At 43.8% G+C, this 22,435-nt stretch overlaps 1 protein-coding gene across 1 annotated transcript in view; it reads right to left on the bottom strand.

Annotated features, from left to right (window-relative positions):
- Window positions 1–22,435, bottom strand: part of XAF1 (XIAP associated factor 1) — a 30,644-nt gene that overhangs the window by 5,588 nt on the left and 2,621 nt on the right. The window contains exons 2-6 of the mRNA XM_030186144.1: window positions 19,935–20,070; window positions 14,116–14,172; window positions 12,877–13,084; window positions 2,002–2,072; window positions 446–787 (exon numbers count right to left, since the gene is read on the bottom strand). Coding sequence (XP_030042004.1) covers window positions 446–787; window positions 2,002–2,072; window positions 12,877–13,084; window positions 14,116–14,172; window positions 19,935–20,070 — 814 coding nt within the window. The remainder of the gene's footprint in view (window positions 1–445; window positions 788–2,001; window positions 2,073–12,876; window positions 13,085–14,115; window positions 14,173–19,934; window positions 20,071–22,435) is intronic.

Raw genomic sequence — 22,435 nt, 5'->3', positions numbered from 1 at the left:
CGAATAGCTAAGCTCTGGAACTCTTTGCTGAAGGATATAGTAGTAACAGTGGTTAGAATATCTGGGTTAAAAAAAAAATTTGGACAAGTTCCTGGAGAAAAAGTCCATAGTCTGCTATTAAGACAGACATGAAGAAGCAAATACTTGCCTTGGGATTATTAGCATGGAATGTTGCCAAGATTTCGGTTTCTGCCAGGTACTTGTGACCTGGCTTGACCACTGTTGGAAACAGGATATTGGGTTAGATAGACCATTGGTCTGACCCAGTATGGGTACGCTTATGTTCTTATAGCCTTTTAATTTGGTGCAAGTGGGCAAACCCCTAAATGTACAAATTTGCAGTTATAGAATATATTCAGCACTAAATGTGTTTTTTGTGGATTTACGTCACACCTTTCCATTGGTAACACAAGGCAAATTAACTACTGCACGGTAGCTCTTTTACCTTATGTTGCTTTAGAGTTGGGCTGGGAAGGATGATGTTGCATCCTGTGCATATTTCTAAGATGTCATAAGCCCGCGGGTCTTCTTGGCAACTCCAAGAGGCATTCGAAGTAGAGTGTTCAACTGAGCTATTGCTCGTCACAGATTCTGAAGATACTTCCAAGGGCGCAAAAGGAGATTCCTTGTCAAATAAGGACTCTCTTCTTTTTTCCTGCTCTGCACTGTTATCCTTCTCTCTTGTAACACTAGATGCAACAGGAAAGATTGGAGGAAATGGTCCGAGCTTGCTGTTTGGCTTCCTGGGGAGCAACTTTAATAATTCATCCAGTGGATTGCACGTATTCTGTGAATGTTATAAAAAAAAACCTTTATGTTAAAAGAATTACATTAAAGAAAACTTCATGTTGATTAACACACAAGGAGACAGAATACATTACATTTTGAGGCACAGAAAAATTAAGTTTGATTTAAATTAGGATTATTATAGAGTAATGATCTATGCTCATCCTAAAGAAAAGTGGAGTGTATGCTACAGTGATGATTCTGCTCAGGGGTTTTCTTGGGCTTGGTCGGAATCTCCACACAATTAAGGGATAAGGTCTACTGAATGATATACCAATAACCTCAGAATCCTGGGGAAAACTTCTGGCTACACAGCGCAGTCAGCCCACGGGATACCAAAGACATCTTGTTCTGGTATAAAGTGGGTGCCACTACTGATCTAGTGCAGTAGCATTTAGGGGTGGCAGGAGAGCTGCATCTCCCCCTCCCTTCACTCCCTACACCTCCCCCAATATCCTGTGTTCAACATTTCCCCCTCTTTCCCCGCCCCTGCTGCTCTACTTCTTCCTGGACCCAAGCCGATGTTGTAAACACTCAGCACTGGCACAGAACCCTGAAACGTAAGCCTGCACTCGAGTGCTACCAAGACCCACCCTCCTCCCGACAGTCACAGAGAGGGTAGGACGCAGCAGCACATGATCACAGGGCTATGTTTAAAAGTTCCATGCCAGCGTTCAGTCTGGTTGCAACATCAACCCAGGTTGATAATGAAGACACAAAAGAGAAGGGAGATGGTGAACCCAGGACAGGGGTAGGCAAGGAGAGAGGAAATGCTGAATGGCGAGGGGGTAGGAAGTGAGAGAGGGATGGTGGCCAACTGGGGGGAAGGTTAAGGAAAAGGAGAGATGAACTATGGTAGGGAAAGGGAGATCCTGAACTACAGGGGGTGAGGAAGGGAGAAGAAGGGGAGATATTGGAATATAGGAGGGTTAGGGAAGGGAAGATGCTGCAGTTTGGACGGATTAAGGAAAGGAAGATGTTGGACTATGGTGGGTAGGGCCTTGAGCCACCTGAGGGGAGACAGCAGCGCATAGCTGAAGGTTTGCTTAGGCCGTGAGGTACTCTTGGTCCAGCTTTGACTACTGACCATGTTCGCAGACACCTCCTCTTCATGACATCTACCCTAAAGTTTCTGAGGACTCCCTCCTTAGTGTTCCTAGGAACAGAATCACTAGAAAACCCAGGCCTCTTCCTCCATTTCTAATTAACACTTACCTGGTGCTTCAGAAAATTGTGTTCTGGTATCATCTGCTGGCATTGTGGGCAGAGGAGCCTAGAACTGGGACCTTCAGAGAACAAAGAAAGTTTTCTACAGACTGCATGAAGCAACAAGCATGAATACAAATCTGTTTTTCTCAGTCTAATTGGTCCTTTTTTTTTTTTTTTTTACCAGACATACACACCAAATTTTCTTTCCCTAAATTTCTAATTACATGATAACTGCTTGTATCATTCATTTCTCTTGTAGAAATATCATCTGATGGTTCAGTGATGCTATCAAAAATATATCAACAGCCTGAATGGTAAACACTGACAAAACCAATCAAAAAACTATGTTTAATGTTTACTTAGAGCTAACTACTAGTGACCCATGCACCACTATAGAAAACAGCAGGGAACATTAGAGCCAGCCAGAATCTAAAAAAGTTCCAGTTGTGTGTCCTCATTAGTACAGCTGTTCTATGCTTAAGATGTCAAATTCTCTTCAGTCTTTGCAGTTAAAAAAAAAACCATACACACTAAAGTGGAGGGTATAACATTGGCTGAGCAGCAGAGAGCCACTATAATGGGGGGGGGGGGGGGGGGGGGGGGGGGGGGGAGGGGTAAATTTGTAAAGTGATGTTTTATTTATTTAGATTTTGCTCACACCTTTTTCAGTAGTAGCTCAAGGTGAGTTACATTCAGGTACACTGGGTATTTCACTGTCCCTGAAGGACTCACAATCTAATTTTGTACCTGAGGCAATGGAGGGTTAAGTGACTTGCCCAACATCACAAGGAGCAGCAGTGGGATTTGAACCAGCCACCTCTGGATTTCAAGACTGTTGCTCTAACTACTAGGCCACTCCTCCACTAGCAACATTCTGTGTAGAATCACCAATAGTAGCAACGTTCAATTGCACTAACCACTAGGCTACTCCTCCATTGGCAACATTCCATGTAGAAGCCTGCCCTTGCAGATCAGCAACGTGGCCGCACAGACTTCTGTTTCTGTGAGTCTGATGTCAGACTCACAGAAACAGAAGCCTGCGCAGCCACACTGCTGATCTGCAAGGGCAGGCTTCTGTTTCTCTGTCCCAGGAGGGCTCACAATCTAAGTTTGTACCTGAGACAATGGAGGGTTAAATGACTTGCCCAAGATCACAAGGAGCAGTAGTGGGATTTGAACTGGCCACCTCTGGATTTCAAGACCAGTGCTCTAACCGCTAGGCTACTCCTCCACTTTTTAGGAAATTTGGGGATTTATGGGAGTGATCTTGAAATAATGTAATGTAAATGCATTAAGGGTTGAGAAAGTTAAGACATTTGAGAAAAGGGAGGCAACTGGATTGGATAAATGTGCGTCGAGGGTGGGGTTAGCGTTAGTGGGAGAGAATCAGGGACACTGGGCGGGAAGGAAAAGTTGTGCGAGGAGAGGAGAGAGAGGGTATCTGTTGGGTGAAATTCACCCACTCAGCCGACCCTGGTGAAAATTTTTTTTTTGGTGTTTTGGAATCGTGGAGGTTGTGGTGGTTGCAGCTTGATTGCAGGGTATTAAGTTTATTTCTGTACATTTGAGCAGAATTTCAAATCATAGGGCCTAAGTTAGGCCTAGCAATGTTGGTCTTGTGTGCATCACCACCAAGGAATGGGGCCCAGCCCTGTGGTACTGCAGGTCGTGGGGTGGGTAATGGGGCAGGTATGACTAGAGGAGGTTAAATGGTGAAGCTAGTACCTTACCATCGAGCTTCATGGGTGGTGAAAAAGGTTTAGTGGAGGAGCAGCCTAGTGGTTAGTGCAGCGGACATTGATCCTGGGGAACTGGGTTCGTGCCCCACTGCAGCTCCTTGTGACTGTGGGCAAGTCACTTAACCCTCCATTGCCCCAGGTACAAAATAAGTACCTGTATATATGTAAACCGCTTTGAATGTAGTTGCAAAATACCACAGAAAGGCGGTATATCAGGTCCCATTTCCCTTCCCTTTATAATAATATGTTTGAAAAAAGGTTAAATTTGTAAAGTTGATATTTAGTAAATAAAACTGCAGCCGGTGACTTGCAAATTTGAGAAATATAATTGCCTCACGTTTGTCATTGGATTTGGGTTTGTCTGTGAAGTGGCAAATGCTTATGATATTGCTAAATTGTATGGCCCGTTTGATTGGAGGTTTGCATTATTTTCCTTGTTTCCCCTATTTTGATTTCTCTTCATTGGCTACTCATCCTATTTTTTACTTTCTAACATTTTTTATTGATGACAATCAAAAATAAAATGCATCCAGTAGGTGGCATATACAAACATGCCAACATCAAACATTCAAAGTAGAAATATAGTGCTAAATTCCATCATCAACTTTTGTAACAATCTCCCTTCCCCTCCAGCCCTACCTCCATCACATACCCACTCCCCCCTCCCACATCCTGCATACAGAACCTATTCCTTCATTGTTCTAGCCTTCCTGTAGTGCCCCAGGGTAATCGATTCAGGACTTGGCTATGTGCCCTTGGAGATATATTATTTAAGTATTGTTTCCAAATCGACAGAAATTTCCCCTGCCTCTTTGATGGGCTACTCATCCTATTTTTTATTCAGTTTAAGGGGGTAATTCAAAAAGTGGGAGCTTCCTTTTAGACGTCCCAGTGCTGCTTGCCGACTCCCTATTTTATAATGGCATCTGGCAGTGTTCTTCAGTGCAAGGCCTGGGATCCTCTAGGGCAGCCCCCATTGTTCTGGGTTTTTTTTTTCTTTTCTGCTACTCTGCCTCTCTACCCAGGCTCAGGACAGAAAGGGGAAAATGGATGGGGGGGGGGGGGGGGGGGGAAGAGCAGCATGCTTGAAAGGACAAGGTGTTTCTCAATAGACAAAAGGAAATGCATGCTCACAGCCTTGAGGATACCCCCTCCCCCCTCCCCAATGAAGTTTGAAGGTGGACTGGTGAGGATGGATATCATTGACACACACTGGTCAGCAGTGTCGTGGCTTCACATGGGGCTCTCCTTCAGTTAATTAGTATTCAAAGTGGCCCTGACTTAAAAATTACTGAAGACCACTACATAGTAACATAGTATGTGACGGTAGAAAGAGTCCTGTACGGTCCATTCAGTCTGCCCAATAAGATAAACTAATATGCGCATAACCCAGTATCAGCACACCTTACATTTAGGTAGCAGCAGTTCCATCAGCGGTGGACCTGGTGTATCTGACGATGCCCAAACTGTAGCCCTGTCCATGCCCTTCCCATGCGAATGACCCCCATGCAGTTATGCACTATCCCCTGAATTCTATATAAGGTGATTTAAGTCGCGTGTGCAAATCCAGTCGTATTCTGTATTTGAACGCGCAACTTAATCAGTTAACAAGTCAATGCTAATAATTACTACTTAAGCAATTATTAGTACATAAGTACATAAGTATTGCCATACTTGGAAAGACCAAAGGTCCATCGAGCCCAGCATCCTGTTTCCAACAGTGGCCAATCCAGGTCACAAATATCCGGCAAAATCCCAAAAATGTACAAAACATTTTATACTGCTTATCCCAGAAAGTGGATTTTCCCCAAGTTCATTTAATAACGGTCTATGGACTTTTCCTTTAGGAAGCCGTCCAAACCTTTTTTAAACTCCGCTAAGCTAACCGCCTTTACCACATTCTCTGGCAACAAATTCCAGAGTTTAATTACACATTGAGTGAAGAAATTACTGACACTAATTAGAATTTACGTACACAATTGTCTAAGCATATTCTATAATGTGATGCGCATAAATTCTAACCTGAACAGTTGAAAAGGGAGCATGGGCATGGAATGGGCGGGTCGTGGGCGTTTCTAAAATCTAAGTGCGGTCCATGCCTAATTTAGGTGTCTAGATTTATACCAAGTTTTACTTGGTGTAACTGCTCACGACTAAATTTAGTTGTGCGGATGGGCGCTCAGCGTATTCTATAAACAGCGCAGAAATTTAGGCTTAGTCTATAAAGCATGCCTAGATTAAGGCATGCATTATAGAATACGCTTAGGCGTATTTCATTTTGGTGTGATATATGCTGAATATGATTGACTTGCCAGCCGGGAATGCTGACCCGGCTTCCAGATTATATCTCACCTTGCACTACCCCCTGCTGGAAAGGCTGTAAGCACGGATCTATTCAGGCGTCCAGCTTTCCCTTCATCAGTGCGCAGCTATGGAATGCACTTCCTAGAGACATCACTAGTCTGAGGGACTACCTGACCTTTCGCAAGGCTCTAAAAACACTTCTGTTTACCAAGGCATTTTCACCGGGAACAACGTAGGCCACTGCCTCTACCAGCTGACTACTGTGGATCCTGGTCAGTCCTATGTAAGCCGCATTGAGCCTGCTATGAGTGGGAAAGCGCGGGGTACAAACGTAATAAAAATAAATAAATACTGTTATGTAATGTTTCCTTTCTTTCTTGCCCTTCTACTCTACTATTCTCATTTGCATCTGTTTTCCTCGGAGTTCTCTGTCTCTCTGGTTCTGTAAGCCACATTGAGCCTGCATGTCTGTGGGGATAATGTGGGGTATAAATACCTTAATAAATAAATAAATAAAATATAGAATGTTGTCATATGCCACTTACGAGTGCTCTTACAGAACAGTGCTTAGGTGTTCTGCTGCCATTTATATGCATAAGTGCACACGTAACAGCAAAAATGAGAGTATTCTTTTTTTTTTTTTTGAAAGTTTCTTTATTAGTGAACAGAATGTATTACAACATGCTCAGCAGTCCACTTGTATATTTGGTATACAAATATACAAGCCTAGATTATTGCAACCTGCTTCTCACCGGCCTCCCACTTAGCCATCTCTCTCCTCTTCAATCAATCCAAAACTCTGCTGCGCGACTCATTTTCCGCCAGAGTCGCTATGCTCACATTAGCCCTCTCCTCAAGTCACTTCACTGGCTCCCTATCTGTTTCCGCATTCAATTCAAACTTCTCTTACTGACCTATAAGTGCATTCACTCTGCCGCTCCCCAATACCTCTCCACTCTTGTCTCTCCCTACGCCCCCCTCAGGTACTCCATTCTGTAGATAAATCTCTCGTCTGTCCCCTTCTTCTCTACTGCTATTTCCAGACTCTGTTCCTTTTATCTCGCTGCACCTCACGCCTGTAATAGACTTCCTGAGCCTGTACGTCTAGCCCCATCTTTGGCCGTTTTCAAGTCCAGACTAAAAGCCCACCTCTTTAACGCTGCTTTTGACTCCTAACCTCTACTCACTTGCCCTGTCCTTTTATCCCCACCTCTTTAATTCCCTTACCTCTTAGTTGTTCTGTCTGTTTACCTGTCTTATTTAGATTGTGAGCTCTTTGAGCAGGGACTGTCTTTTCGTATATGGTGTACAGCGCTTGTATGCCTTGTAGCGCTATAGAAGTGATAAGTAGTAGTAGTAGTACTAGTACTTTGTTAGAGATTTGTGCAAAACGTGATTGCGAAAGTTAATGGTTTCAAAATGAGAATATTCTGTACATTTACTCCCTCAGGTGGTGCGTAATTGTGGGCTTCCTGTATAGAATTGTCCTCCACATGCTCTTGTTTGATTTTTAAAATTGTTCATATGGTTGCTGTGGTTTCTGATGCTACTGGAGAGATATTTCCCTGCCCGGATTCTGCAGTCATCTCAGCAGGACCTTCCTAGGGTTCTTTCAGTGTTGGAAATGCGTAGAGTGATGATGTGCTCTCAACTATTATCTGGTCAAGGCCCTTTGCACTGGAATGCTCCTCCTCTATCGATTCATCAAGAGCTTGATTTCTCATGTTTTCATTCAGTTAGTGAAATCTAATTTATTTGCATCAGCTTTTTTTCTGTTGCTTCGCATTATGGTTAGTCTCATGTTCATTTTATTTGATGTATCGCCTATATAAAAATATAGGGACCAATATTCAGACCACGGGAAGTAGCCGGGCTGCCTCCCATGACTGGCGCTGAGCCTGGATATTCAATGCTGGGCGGTTTCCAGTGCCCAGCATTGAATATCGGGTTTAATTTTGGGTGGTTTCAACTTAACCAGCCAAGCCAATATTCAGCTCTGGCCAATTAATTTGTAACCAGTCAAAGATATTCTACCTATTGACGTGACCAAATATGACTGCCAAACTTAGCCAGCTTCTTCCTAAAAAATGAGTGGATAGCCAGTTATATCACGCAATATAGACAGCTATCTTGCTAGGTGCTAACCGGCGATATTCAGCCAGGGACAGTTGGTTATCGCCGCATAGCCATTTAAGGGCCATTTAGCCGGTTAAATTGTTCTGAATATCAGGGGGATAAAGACTAAGCAGTTTATACAATACATACATATATATATATAATCACAACAAATCATTAGTCACCGACCAAATCAAGACAAAGGGACAACAGGGGTGGACATAGAGTGATAAATTGGGAATGGGAAGATCACAATTTAAAATGAGGAGCAGTGGGACGGACAGCACACTAGGTAGGGCATATAAAGCTCTTCATGTCTTCCATGAGTGCTAGGGCAGAAAATGTATTTTTAGCCCTGGGAAGTATTTGTAAAAGCGAGTGAAAAGTAGCAGGCCTTAAGTTGGGGCTTCAATTTGTTGAACAATGACTCAAGCCTGAGGTAAAGAGGGAGACTATTCCAAAGAGTGGGGGCTACAACGCTAAAGCACTATGTTCTATTTGTGTCCAAACACACTTGGCGGAAAGAGGGAATGGATAAGAGACATTGTCGGGATGAGCGGAGGGTCCTGGCTAAAGAGTAAGGGGTGAGAAAACTAGCCAGGGATGAGGGCATTCCAGATGATTGAATCATGTTCTAACATTATCATGTAATCCAAAAACCTTCTATAATACCAAATGTCTATTCTCTTCTTATTTCCACTATTCATGATGTAGTGTAAGCCACATTAAGCCTGCAAAGAGGTGGGAAAATGTGGGATACAAATGCAATCAATAATAATAATAATCTCTCTATATAAAAGGCAACCCCAACGTTCTGAAGCCTCCATGGAAGTTGAGGCGCCTGAGATATCCGGTGTGCACTGGAGTGTCTGCACCGCCCTCGCATCAAAACGTCATGATGTCGAGGGCGGAGCTATGACACTCGACGAGGGCCGAAACGGAAATGCCACAGCGAACAAGGCAAGTAGCTCGGAGGGACGGAGGGACGGAGGGAGGGGGCCCCTTGCTAGCGCCCGTTTCATTGCGCTCAGAAACGGGCATTTTTTCCTAGTAATAATAATAATAAGATTAGTAATTTATAGGGAATCCTGTAAGATACTAGAAGCCAGTGTTCGTAATGAAAAGAAGAGTTACATGATCATATTTCTTTCAACTGTGAATAAGTTTAATGGCAGTGTTTTGTATTAGTTGGAGTCTATTTTTTGGGAGTTAGGTAGGCCAGCAAAAAGGGAGTTGCAATAATCTAATCTGGAGATCACAAGTGCAAGCAGAAGGATTCGCAAGGAAGAGAGGGTTCTAAAAAGGATCTAACTGAGCAAATCTGCTTGAGGGTAAAGATGCAGGATGAAATCACCTTAGAGATATGGGTGTGGAAAGATAAGGTGCTGTCAAGAGTGACACTAGTGGAAGTAATTTGCTCTTAATGGTAGAGAGGTGTGGTAGCCGTGTTAGTCCACTCTTAAGGTTATCAGTAGAAATCAAACAAAATAAAACATGGAAAAGAAAATAAGATGATACCTTTTCTATTGGACATAACTTAATACATTTCTTGATTAGCTTTCGAAGGTTGCCCTTCTTCGTCAGATCGGAAATAAGCAAACGTGGTAGCTGATAGTATATATAAGTGAAACATCCAAGCATTACGTTGACAGTCTGACAGGGTGGGTAGGAGGTATGCATGGGGACATCAAAGCATTTCATTGATATTCTAACAGGATGGGTGTGGATAGGTGAGAGGAGGGTGATAAACAGAGAAATACAATTTTATGGTTTATAATGGGCTAGAAATTTCCCTTAATGGTAAAAAATCAGAAAAGAAATTGAGGAAGGATTAGTAGAGAATAGCATTGTATTCAGAAATAACTTGTTCTCAGAAAGTCAGTCAGCAATTTAGTCTAACTTCTCAGAAACTGAGGCAGAGAAGGAGAGTGAAATGGAGTCAAGGGGAAGTAAGAGCTGGATGTTGTCAGCATAAACAAAAAATATAACGCAAAGAGACTGAAGTAGGATTGTCATGGGAGCAAGAAAGATATTGAAAAGAACTGGACCAAATCAAACCCTGACCAGCAACATGGATTGGTTTGAAGATCAGTGGGGTGAGACTGGAGTCTTGTAAGAAAGTCAGAAAATTAAGGGTAAGGGGATCACTAGACATAGCAAAGCAAGAGAGTAAGAGAAAATAAAACTATATAGCGTGTGTAGCATGAGGTGGGTGATGGGGGGAGTTGATAAACCAGGACAAGATCAAAAGAGTAGTGAGAAGAGACCCTGGCAGCGATTTGCTAAATCAAGGACGATTGAAGAGGGATCTACTAATTGGAGGGTTATGGAACTAGAGAAGAAAACAGCAAGACCGCTGTCTTTCTTGTTTAGACAGTGTTGAAAAATAAACTGATAGGAGGACAAGACTGATGGAGGTACGCTAAATCCCCATCGGACAGCCAGGTTTCAACTAGACAAAATATATCAGGTCGAGCATAGAGTAAATAAGTACTAATTAGGTATGCTTTAGAATGTAGACAGCATACATTCAGTAGAGAAATTGAGAGAGGAGAAGGGGGAGAAGCAAAAGGAAGACAAGTTGAGATTGATTGGAGAGGTAGATAAGTCAGACAATTTACCTGCGAGCAGAGTGTACGCTGAGCCTTGACTGGCCTATGGCCCCAGTGAAAAGGAATAGGAAAGGCATAATCCAGGGTAGCAGATAGAGGAACCAAGGCTAAGAAGAGATACAATAAAGGAGGCACACTCAGGAGGCACACAAAGAAGGGCATAATCGAACGGGGCACCCATGATTTCCTGAGGGCGTCCTCGCAGGACGTCCCTGCGAAGGGGGGGAGAAGGGGGAGAAGCAAAAGGAAGACAAGTTGAGATTGATTGGAGAGGTAGATAAGTCAGACAATTTACCTGCGAGCAGAGTGTACGCTGAGCCTTGACTGGCCTATGGCCCCAGTGAAAAGGAATAGGAAAGGCATAATCCAGGGTAGCAGATAGAGGAACCAAGGCTAAGAAGAGATACAATAAAGAGGCACACAAAGAAGGGCATAATCGAACGGAGCACCCAAGGTTTCCTGAGGGCGTCCTCGCAGGACGTCCCCGCGAAGGGGGGGAGAAGGGGGAGAAGCAAAAGGAAGACAAGTTGAGATTGATTGGAGAGGTAGATAAGTCAGACAATTTACCTGCGAGCAGAGTGTACGCTGAGCCTTGACTGGCCTATGGCCCCAGTGAAAAGGAATAGGAAAGGCATAATCCAGGGTAACAGATAGAGGAACCAAGGCTAAGAAGAGATACAATAAAGGAGGCACACAAAGAAGGGCATAATCGAACGGAGCACCCAAGGTTTCCTGAGGGCGTCCTCGCAGGACGTCCCCGCGAAGGGGCGGAGAAACCCGCATTATCGAAACAAGATGGGCGGCCATCTTTCGTTTCGATAATATGATCGGGGACGCCCAAATCTCAACATTTAGGTCGACCTTAGAGATGGCAGGAGTTTTCTTACCGCTGTTACTAATAATAGATTCAAAGCGGTTTACAATTTTTAAAGAATACTCCAATAATGAGAAAGACAAATAACAAACATAAGGAAATTTAAACAAATACCAAAACAAATTTAAAACCAAACAGAACAATAAAATAAAACAAAATTCTTGTTCAAATAAATACGTTTTCAGCATTTTTCTAAAAGAAAAATAAGAGAGTGAAAGCCTTAATTCCAAGGGAAGATTATTCCATATTCTATGGCCCCAGCAAACAGAAAAGAGGCCTCAAGAACAGATTTGAATGGAGTATCTTTTAAAGAAAAAGAAAAACCCAACTTCAAAGTTCTTGAAAAACCAGCAACTCAGCTAAACCCTCAGAATTCAGAACAATACTGACTTATAGATCAGAGTATTTTGAAATCAATATGTTTGCTTATCTTTAGCCAATGAAAATCTCAAAAACTAAGAGACACACTATCAAAGCACCCAATCCCACTAATCAATCTAATGGCTGTATTTTTCATCAACTGGAAATGTTTAAGCTGCTCTACTGAAATACAAAAAAATACTGAATATTGCCACCACATTTTTTACCTGAACCAAGAATTTTACCTCTATGCTGTCCACTGTTCAGGGGCGGACTGACCATTCGGGCAACCGGGCAGTGCCTGAGGGCCCAGAGGCTCCAAAGGCTCTGCCCGGTTGCCCTTGCCCAATGCTGCCTCCGCTGCCTGTGCCAGCTACGCGGTTTAAAATGGTGGCCGCGAACTCTCGCGAGACTACCGTGAGAGGTCGCAGATGCCATTTTAAACTGTGGAGCCGCTGCGGGCAGCAGCAGCAGGGATGGAAGAAGGTGGGAAAGGGGAGCTTGGAGGACATGCTGCTGGACATGGAGGAAGGTAAGGGCTGCGGGGATGGCGGTAGCGGAGGGGGGGCCCCAGAGTACTCTCAAACCGCCCCGGTCACTGTCCTATTGCTCTACATCCAGAAAGCAAACTGTACTGAAGCTCCTGTGACCTGTCATCCCACTCTCAGGGCACACAACATTTTGTTGGACTCTCCACCCCCCCAGGCCAAACACGCTAGCTTGCGGGAACCTTTGTCATTTTCTGCAGCCCACAGACCATCTCACGCAACCAAGTCTTTCAGCAAAAGACCCTGCAAAACATCTGCAGCTGTGGGTGGCCCTAGAAGCACAGTTGCAGCGTTCCCTTAATATTTTGGTTAATGCGCATTGTACCTACTTTTTCTACGAGCTCCAGGATCAGGCAGTGCCGTGGGTACGCAGCTGTCCTTGTGATGAGCCAGGTCTTTGTTCAACACATACTTATTGCAGGTGGCACAGGCCTGTGTCCGGTTCCCGCAGCTGTCAATGTGGGACTGCAGCTTGCAGAAGGCCAGGCCCAGCTCACAGAATTCACAGATCACCAAACGGTTGCTGCATTCCTCAGTCTATACAGGGAAAGAGTTAATACAGGAAAGCATTTCATTCATGTTAACTGAAGAGGCTCATACAGAATACTAGGCCCCTTGTAGGAAGTTTAGGTCAAAACATCCCGAGTGCAGCAAATTTTTACTCAGGTCAATATTCAGTCGATGGTGATGAATGTTTTTTAAAACACTCACTTGCGCCAGCCAACTTAGATCTGGATATTTAACGCCAGGCCATGTCTAGGGACCGGCATTGACTATTTGGGTGAGTGGTGATGCCCAGAATTTATACAGGTAAGGCCATATGAGGAAGTGCTCAAGCAAACCTTAGTTCCCCTTAAAGCACATGCTCTCCAAGACACCGTAACAGAGTTAAAATTGGGAAGCCCAGGTAGTAGGGCACAGCCAAGATCAGGAAACATACAACTTCTAAGTAAGGCCCCGGAAATAGTTGGAGGAAGACTCCAAGACACTGTCAGTAGTAACTAAGGGACTGCTAAGAAGTTTGGGCATTACAGCCTGCAAGGTAGGGACTAGGCCTCTGATGGATTTGCATTAGAATAATCTTTATGTTAAACCTGAACTGCCTATATATAGCAGAACAGCAAAGATGACTCAAAAATCAGTAGACGGTTCCAAATGATTAAAACTGTTTATTAAAGGGTAAACAAGACTCGATACACCTGCATCAGGAGTCTCTTGTACTGAAGAAAATCATCCACTTGAAATATTTGTCGTCATCGTTAATGAGTAAGAACAAGTAATGCATTCCATGCGTCAAAGTATGACCAAAAGGCTTTTGCAAACAGTAAAAACCTTGAGACTAGGCTCGTAGTTTGAAACCGGGGCTGAGAACCAACTGAGTTCTCATGGCTCAAAAACAGGTCTAGTTTCCAGGATGTCCATAATGTATACTCCTTGGTTGTATCGCCATAGGATCAGTTAATTTGCCTTTCTTTTTTTTTGTTACCTTGGAAATCTGATCTGCTTACAGACCTCAGAAACTGGAGTTCAGAAGCCCAGCCATACCAATATTGAAATAATTGTCATACCTCGTGGGTTTCCATCAGATATTGCTGGATTCCTTGGTTGCACAATTTACATGTAACCTGTTGCACAAAGAACAATCAGCTGGTTACATACTTGCATGCTAAGAGAAATATGTTTTGTGGGAGGAGCATGTATAAAGATGTGTGCTACATGTGCTATCTACCCTCACATTGCACACGCTCGATTTTAACGAAATTGAGCAAACTCGAAGGGTCGCACATGCTCAGTTTCACTAAACCCGAACATGCACGTGACAAGAGGGAAGCAAGGCAGGCAATGTAAAGGAGAGCAGCGCTGGAGAAACGCTTCAGCTGGCGGGGGTTATGACCCCCTTCAGCCAAACCACCCTGGATCCATTTTGGGGCGAGCAGAGTCAGCTGATATTCAGCACTTAAGCGGCCAGGGTTGGCCCATAAAATGGGACCAAATAAAAGAGTGTCCTATCTTTATGCAGTAACCCATGGCTGTTTAAGTGATAAATATCAACTTAAGTGGCTATCAGGCTTATTTTCGAAAGAGAAGGACGCCCATCTTTCGACACAAATCGGAAGATGGGCATCCTTCTCACAGGGTTGCCCAAATCAAAAGCTGATTTTGGGCGTCCCAACTGCTTTCTGTCATGGGGATGACCAAAGTTCCCAGGGGCGTGATGGAGGCGTAGCGAAGGGGGACTTGGGTGTGCCTAACACATGGGCGTCCTCGACCCATAATGGAAAAAAAAGGGCGTCCCTGACGAGCATTTGGACAACTTTACCTGGTCCAGTTTTTCTTACGACCAAGGCACAAAAAGGTGCCCGAACTGACCAGATGACCACCGAAGAGAATCGGGGATGACCTCCCCTTACTCCCCCAGTGGTCACCAACCCCCTCCCACTCTCAAAAAAACAACTTCAAAATATTTTGTGCCAGCCTCAAATGTGATACTCAGGTCTATCGCAGCAGTATGCAGGTCCCTGGAGGAATTTTAGTGGGTGCAGTGCACTTCAGGCAGGTGGACCCAGGCCCCCCCCCCCCACCTGTTACGTTTCTGGTGCTAAATGTAAGCCCTCCAAAACCCACCAGACACCCACTGTACCCACATCTAGGTGCTCCCCTTCACCCGTAAGGGCTATGGTAGTGGTGTATAGTTGTGGGTAGTGGGTTTGGGGGGAAGGGGGTTTGGGGTGCTCAGCACACAAGGTAAAGGAGCTATGTACCTGGGAGCTTTTTATGAAGTCCACTGCAGTGCCCCCAGGGTGCCTGGTTGGTGTCCTGGCATGTCAGGGGGACCAGTGCACTACGAATGCTGGCTCCTCCCATGACCAAAGGGCTTGCATTTGGTCGTTTCTGAGATGGGCGTCCTTAGTTTCCGTTATCGCCGAAAATCAGAAACGACCAAGTCTAAGGACGATCATCTCTAGGACCGACCTAAATGTCAAGATTTGGGCGTCCCCGACCGTATTATCAAAACGAAAGATGGACGCCCATCTTGTTTCGATAATACGGGTTTCCCCTCCCTTTCACTGTTAGCCGTCTTAAAAATAAAAGGATGTTCAAAGCCGAAGCCCGGACAAGTCCCGACTTTGAATATCTGAGAATAACACTTGGTGGTGAGCAAAGCGCTCATTGCTGACAGCTGAATATTGACCCCTAAATTTATAAGGATAACTATATGGATAGTGCAGTAAATATTATGGCTGTCCATTCATTGGACAGAATGCGCATACTTCACCCTTGCTCTATCCCGACACTATGTCGTGATGGTCTTTAAAGATGTTAGTGGTGCTATCTATATAGCCACCCACTGACTTCGCGGTGAGGTCTCACATGCTACCCGGGCGGTGGGCATGAAGCACGCACCCACTGCCATTTACTGTCAGGTAAGTGCCACACAGTAGAAAATAGAAAATATTTTCTACTGCATGTTTTTGGCACACGTCAAATTCAGAATTACCGACCGGGGCATGCAGAAGCCAGGCAGAATGCCGATTTGGCGCATGCTGGGTGCGTGTAGACTCTTACATGCCTTTGTAAAAGGGCCCCTTTGTGTCATCAGCAAATTTAATTACCTCACCAGTAATTAAATTTGCTGATAACACAAAGAGGGGCATTTTTGAATGGGGACGCCCATCTCTAAGGGCGCCTATCTCTAAGGACGTCCCGGCGAAGGGGCGGGGAAACTCGTATTTTCGAAACAAGATGGGCGTCAATCTTTCATTTTGATAATACAGTCGGGGACGCCCAAATCTTGACATTTAGGTCGACCTTAGAGATGGTCGTCCCCGATTTTCGGCGACAATGGAAACCGAGGACTCCTATCTCAAAAACGACCAAATCTGGTCAGTTTGGGCACCTTTTCGAGGCTTGGTCGTGAAAAAAAAATGGACCAAGTAAAGTCGGCCAAATGCTAGGCAGGGACGCCCTTTTTTTCCCATTATGGGTCGAGGATGCCCATGTTTTAGGCACACCCAAGTCCCGCCTTTGCTACGCCTCCGACACGCCCAAAATCGGTTTTCGATTATGCCGATTTGGGCGACCCTGAGAGAAGGACGCCCATCTCCCAATTTGTGCTGGAAGATGGGCGCCCTTCTCTTTCGAAGATTCCCCTGAAAGCTACTCAGTTATTCACTGTTCTGTAACACTGCGTGCATCTTTTGTGAATGCCCCTGACCAGCCTGTGCTCCTCCCATGGCCACGCCCCCTTTGAGTTGCATGCATGTGATCCAATTTAGGCACCCATTGTTACAGAATAGGGCGCTGCCAGATTGGCAGCCAAATCATCATTTTTTAAATTTATCAATATTTCAAAATTAATCAAGCAAAAAGAATAGCTGTACAGAAAAGTATGATACAACAATACACATATTTCAATAAGACAAATAAAAAGAAAAAGAAAAAAAAATCATCTGTTAATCATACTCAAGTCCACAATTAAGATCCAAGATTTCAAATTATGGAAAATTCTAAGTTAAGGAAGATAAGAAAGGAAATGTTTAACCTAACATGTTACAGAATTCCTATTCAAAAATAGAGTCACCCCCAGTGATCCGTTTACATGACAAAAAAGAAAAAGATGAGAGGGTTCATAAAAAACATATTTAACCGATTGGTATCTGATTACATATTTACAAGGATAACGTAGGAAAAAAGTAGCCCCCAAATGAAGAACACCTGGTTTCATTAATAAAAACTGCTGATGTCTTTTCTGAGTATCTCTAGAAACATCCGGGAAGATTTGAATCTTCAATCTCAATAGCACCCAAATCATAATTTGTGTGAATTACATGCTTGCTTAATCATTTGAGCCCATTAAGTAATTAGTTTGGGTGCCAGTCTGGGATCCACACCCAATTTTGGGTGACCTTTACAGAACCCAGGAGTTGGTGTATATCCAAACACCAAAATGTAGAAGGAAGGCACATAATTTACAGTATTCTGTAAGTTACATGTGTAAGTGGGAACCTCATCCATGCTCTGCTCCTGATGACCCTCCTTGCAAATACACACTATACAGGTTAAGCAGTTATTTGCAGAATACCTGCCTAAAAATACTTGGCGTCACAACTGACCGCAACCGTACCCTTGAGAGCCAAGTAATAAAGAAAATGTTCTATTCAATGTGGAAACTTAAACGAATAAAACCTTTCTTCCCGAGGAAATCTTTCGAAACCTAATACAATCAATGGTCCTAAGCCATGCAGATTACCGCAACGCAAAACAAAAAAACTCCAGACCGCCCAAAAAACAGCTGCCAGGCTGATATTTGGTAAATCACGCTTCGAAAGTGCTAAACCCCTCCGAGAAAAGCTGCACTGGCTCCCAATCAAAGAACGTATCATATTCAAAATCTGCTAAGGCGTAGTCCCAGGATACATGACAGACCTCATAGATCTACCAACCAGAAACAGAATCGGATCATCACGATCATACCTAAACTTACATTACCCAAATTGCAAAGGAGTTAAATACAAAAGAACTTACGCATCCAGCTTCTCTTACATAAGCGCACAACTACGGAATGGACTCCCAAAAGCTGTAAAAACAATCCATGACCATCTAAAGTTCAGAAAATCACCAAAAACCAACCTCTTCAAAGAGGCTTACCCCACCGATCCAACGTAAATCGCCACACCCACCAACACAGCACAACTAATGATCGTACAGGACAATATACAATCTTCATTCCCTTCTACCTTCACGGTGCCTGACACACACCTACCTCACTCGACCACAATACAACCTTGTATTTGTTATCAACCGACTGGCGAACGCCTTTACGGTACTATGTAAGCTACATTGTGCCTGCAAATAGGTGGGAAAATGTGGGGTACAAATGTAATAATTAATTAAATAAATAAAAATAGAACTTACATGGGAATGTCTGCATATATGCGTGCAAAATGCCAGTATTGTAAACATATACACATGAAACGCATGTTTAAATGTAAGCACCTATATTATACAAAACTGCTTCACACGTCTAAGGGGCTCAGCCTCGGAATAACTCAAGTCCTGTCCCCTTTTTTGATGGATAATTAAGCTACAGACCAATTTACGCATCCAAAATTATTAGTTCAAGTATCCAGATTTTTTTTTAAACGTATATACTGTCAATCCCACTGCCAACTTCATAAGTGCTTCTGAATGCTGAACTAGAGGACATGAGCTGAGGCTGCAGGGCGTAACTTCAGGAAATTCTTTTTCGCGGAGAGGGTGGTCGATGCTTGGAATGCCCTCCCGAGGGAGGTTAGAGACAAAAACAGTGACAGAATACACAAAGGCATGGGATGAACACAGAGGAACTCTATTTAGAAAATAGATGGTAGAAAACCAAAATAAATTTATAAAAAAAAATAACAACAACCCTTAAATAGCTGCAGGGGGTGGATGTGTGAGTGACGCTTGGACGGCTACTCCGGCAGTAAAGAACTAAGGACGGTGCAAGTCAGACTTTGTAGGTCTGTGTCTGTATATGGCAATCTGGTTTAGGATAGGCTGGAAAGGGCTTCAATCGCAACTTCAGTAGCTGGAACCGAGGACAGTGCTGGGCAGACTTCTACGGTCTGTGCCCTGAAAATGGTAGATACAAATCAAGGTCAGGTATACATATAAAGTATCACATATGAGTTTATCTTGTTGGGCAGACTGGATGGACCGTTCAGGTCTTTATCTGCTGCCACTTACTATGGTGTCTCCATTTTTCTCTGTTTGTTTTTTTTTAACTTGCACAGTTTGGGAATCAGCATGTACAGTTATATTGCTTGGAAATGTTTCAGTGGGGACCAGCAACTTTCTGGTCTACGGCAGCAAAGAAAAAGAGGTCCCTACCTCTGCTTTCTTCCCTCAGCTGTAATAATTACTCCTCACCTCTAGAGGGAGCTCATGGCAACATAAATAGGACGAAGACTTCCCAAGCAGAGGTGAACGTGCGAAAAAAAACCCTTTTTTGTTTTGTTTTTCTTTTACTGTTTTTTTAAATGTTTTGTTGTGTTTCCTTTATGCATTTTAGTGTGTGTTAAATCGCTTTCATGTATGCCAGCATTATAATGATTTAGTACACAAGCTAAAACACAGAAATTATATTGTTGCTTTGTTGTGTCATTTTAAATGTTGTTGTGATTCTGTCATTTAATTCCAACTCTAATGACTCATTTAAATATGCGTAACTAAGGGCATGAGGGTCGAAAGGTGAGTTTAGTTGGAGAAAGCAGTGAAAAATCAAATGGCTCAGTTATGCAAAACAAATTTTAGCACTTTGATTTCAAACCCTGTGTCGACACACTGCTGCTTTTTACCTGCTGTGTGTAACACAGCTGACCTGCTGTCGAGGGACTACACTCACCTGCTTGTGCTGTGTATCCTGGTGTTCTTTCATCTCAGCTGCAGGGACAGGTTCATCACACTCTGTACACACTAGTAAAAACCGCTGACAGTGGGTCTCATGGAGGGTGAAGTTGGAAATTGCCACATCTCTATTACTGCAGGACAGAGGGAAAAAAGGAGACAGTACAGGTCTGACATGTGACACTGACAATCTGCCTTTGCCCTGGTAATGACACTTAACATCCAAGAAGACTTGAATACAGCTCTGCCCTCCGTTGGTAACTTGTTTATGTTTACCCCTGATGCAGCCTTATTGGCGAAACGTGGCCACGTCGGGATTTGCTTGAATAAAGACTTGTTTTGGACTTTACAGTACCTGCTTGAGTATGTTACAGACATCTAGTGCCTCTCTCTTTTTTATTTACTGAATATTAGCGGACAGACGGTTATATCGTGCGATATAACCAGTTATCTGCTAAGTGCTAACTGGCAATCTCCTGCTGAATATTGCCAGATAGCCAGTTAAGGGCCATTTAACCGGCCAGGAGTTGTTCTGGCCGGTTAAACGGTTTTAAATATTGGGGGCATGTCTTTTAAAGAAGATTTAAATTTAATACATGAAGGTTCAGGTCGTAGTGAAATAGGTAGGTGGCTCTAAAAGCTCCGACCCATGCAACCAAAAGCTGATGTACGAGAAGAATCGGAATCCACTTTCCTAAAGGAAGGAACAGCAAGAAGTTTTAGAGTTGACCGAATGCAAATTTCTTGTTGGATGATATGGTATGAGCAAGTTAAACAGATAGATATAAACAGGATGACCAGTGTAAACAGATTCATTTATTAGGATTTATTTACTGCCTTTTTGAAGGAATTCACTCAGGGCCAGATGCACTAAAGTCCTCGGAAGAGCCGTTCCCTTATCGATTCCATAGCAAATCGGTAGGGAACGGCTATGCATCAAGGAAATGGAATGCAAATGAGCTGCTCATTGCAGCTCACTTGCATTCTCTATTCCATCGCTAAACAGTTGGCCAATCGGCCGGTCGAGCATGCGCAGAGCAGCAAACCGTTATGCTGGCCTTCTCTGTGCATGCCAAATATGCCTGTGCCGCCCAAAGACGCCGCGCAGCTCACCCCCTCCACGGCCTGCTGCAGGCCCCGATGCCGCAGGCTCCTTTCTGGACATCATTCAATCCCGCAATAATAAAAACGTCCTTTTTGGACGTGCTTCACTCAGCTGAGAGACCCGGAAGTCTCTGAGCCAATCACAGCGCGTTTAGCTGTGCTAAACGCGTTGTGATTGGTTCAGAGACTTCCGGGTCTCTCAGCTGAGTGAAGGATGGCCAAAATGGAAGTTTTATTATTGCGAGGGGGGGGGGGGGAGGCTGCCCAAAATGGACATCTTGTTTGAAGCAGAGCTTAATAAAGCTTAAGGGTGGGTTTTGCTTTTTTTTTTTATAGTGAAGACCGTCCATAAAGGGCGCACTTGGGCGTTTTTTCAGGTGAAGACCACCCATAATGGACGTCCATGACGAGCATTTGGCCGTTCCCCCCCCCCCCCCCCCCCCGATTTTTTTTTGTTACATTTTATGAAGTTTTCAAACCCCGTGCAGCCCCAACGAGAGGTACAGACCTCTCGCTAGATTTTCCAGCGTTAAGGCAATCGGAAAATGTTAGTGCATCTCATTACAATAGGGTTTCTACACGATTTGCTCACCTGCAATCCGTTTTCGTTAGCTGCTACCGTCATCGGAAAAGGGCCTTTAGTGCATGCCAGGGTAATCTACTTGCTCGTTAATGGCTCGTTAAGTTTAGTACATCTGGCTCTCAAGGCGGTATACAGTAAGTGCTGACTCCACCCCCCAGACCGCCCAAATATAAACAGGATCTCAGTTTAGTGGTCAGTACTGATATCCAGCAGCAGTAACTTGCTAAGTGTCGCTGATTATCAGCGGACAGCTTTGCACAAACAATTTTACTGGCTAGGAGCCTCTCCTTGTTAAATCGCTTTGAATATCAACTCCACAGATTATAAAACGCTACCATCTAGGTGGATATCTTCTAGGTGCTAGCATTTATACCAGCTCTATGACTGGTAAGTGCTCACACTTAAAATATTATATTTATTATACCGCTCTTACTGAGGCATAACAAGGCGGTGTACAAACCAACAAACTAAACATGACAATGCCAACCAGGGGGCCACCTCTGTGGGACAGCACTTTACAAAACCAGAACACTGCATCAACGATTTTAAGCTGACAATTTCAGGAACGTAAGACCTTTGAAGTCAAAATGATGAAATATTTTGACACCCACCAGACAGGACTTAACAAAGATCTGGATTTTCTATCCCACTATAAACCAAAAAATTCTACTGCTTTGTCACCCTCTTATCTATCATCCATCTCTCCCTGTCTCTCATCCACCCAACTCTCCCCATTTCTCACCTAACCCATCCCACCCTCTTGCTGTGAGACTGACACTGCAATGCTTTTGTGTTTCGCTTATATATTCTGT

The sequence above is a fragment of the Microcaecilia unicolor genome, chromosome 13 (genome assembly GCF_901765095.1).
Source record: "Microcaecilia unicolor chromosome 13, aMicUni1.1, whole genome shotgun sequence".
Classification (NCBI taxonomy): Eukaryota; Metazoa; Chordata; class Amphibia; order Gymnophiona; family Siphonopidae; genus Microcaecilia; species Microcaecilia unicolor.
This window is presented reverse-complemented; position numbering and strand designations above follow the sequence as displayed.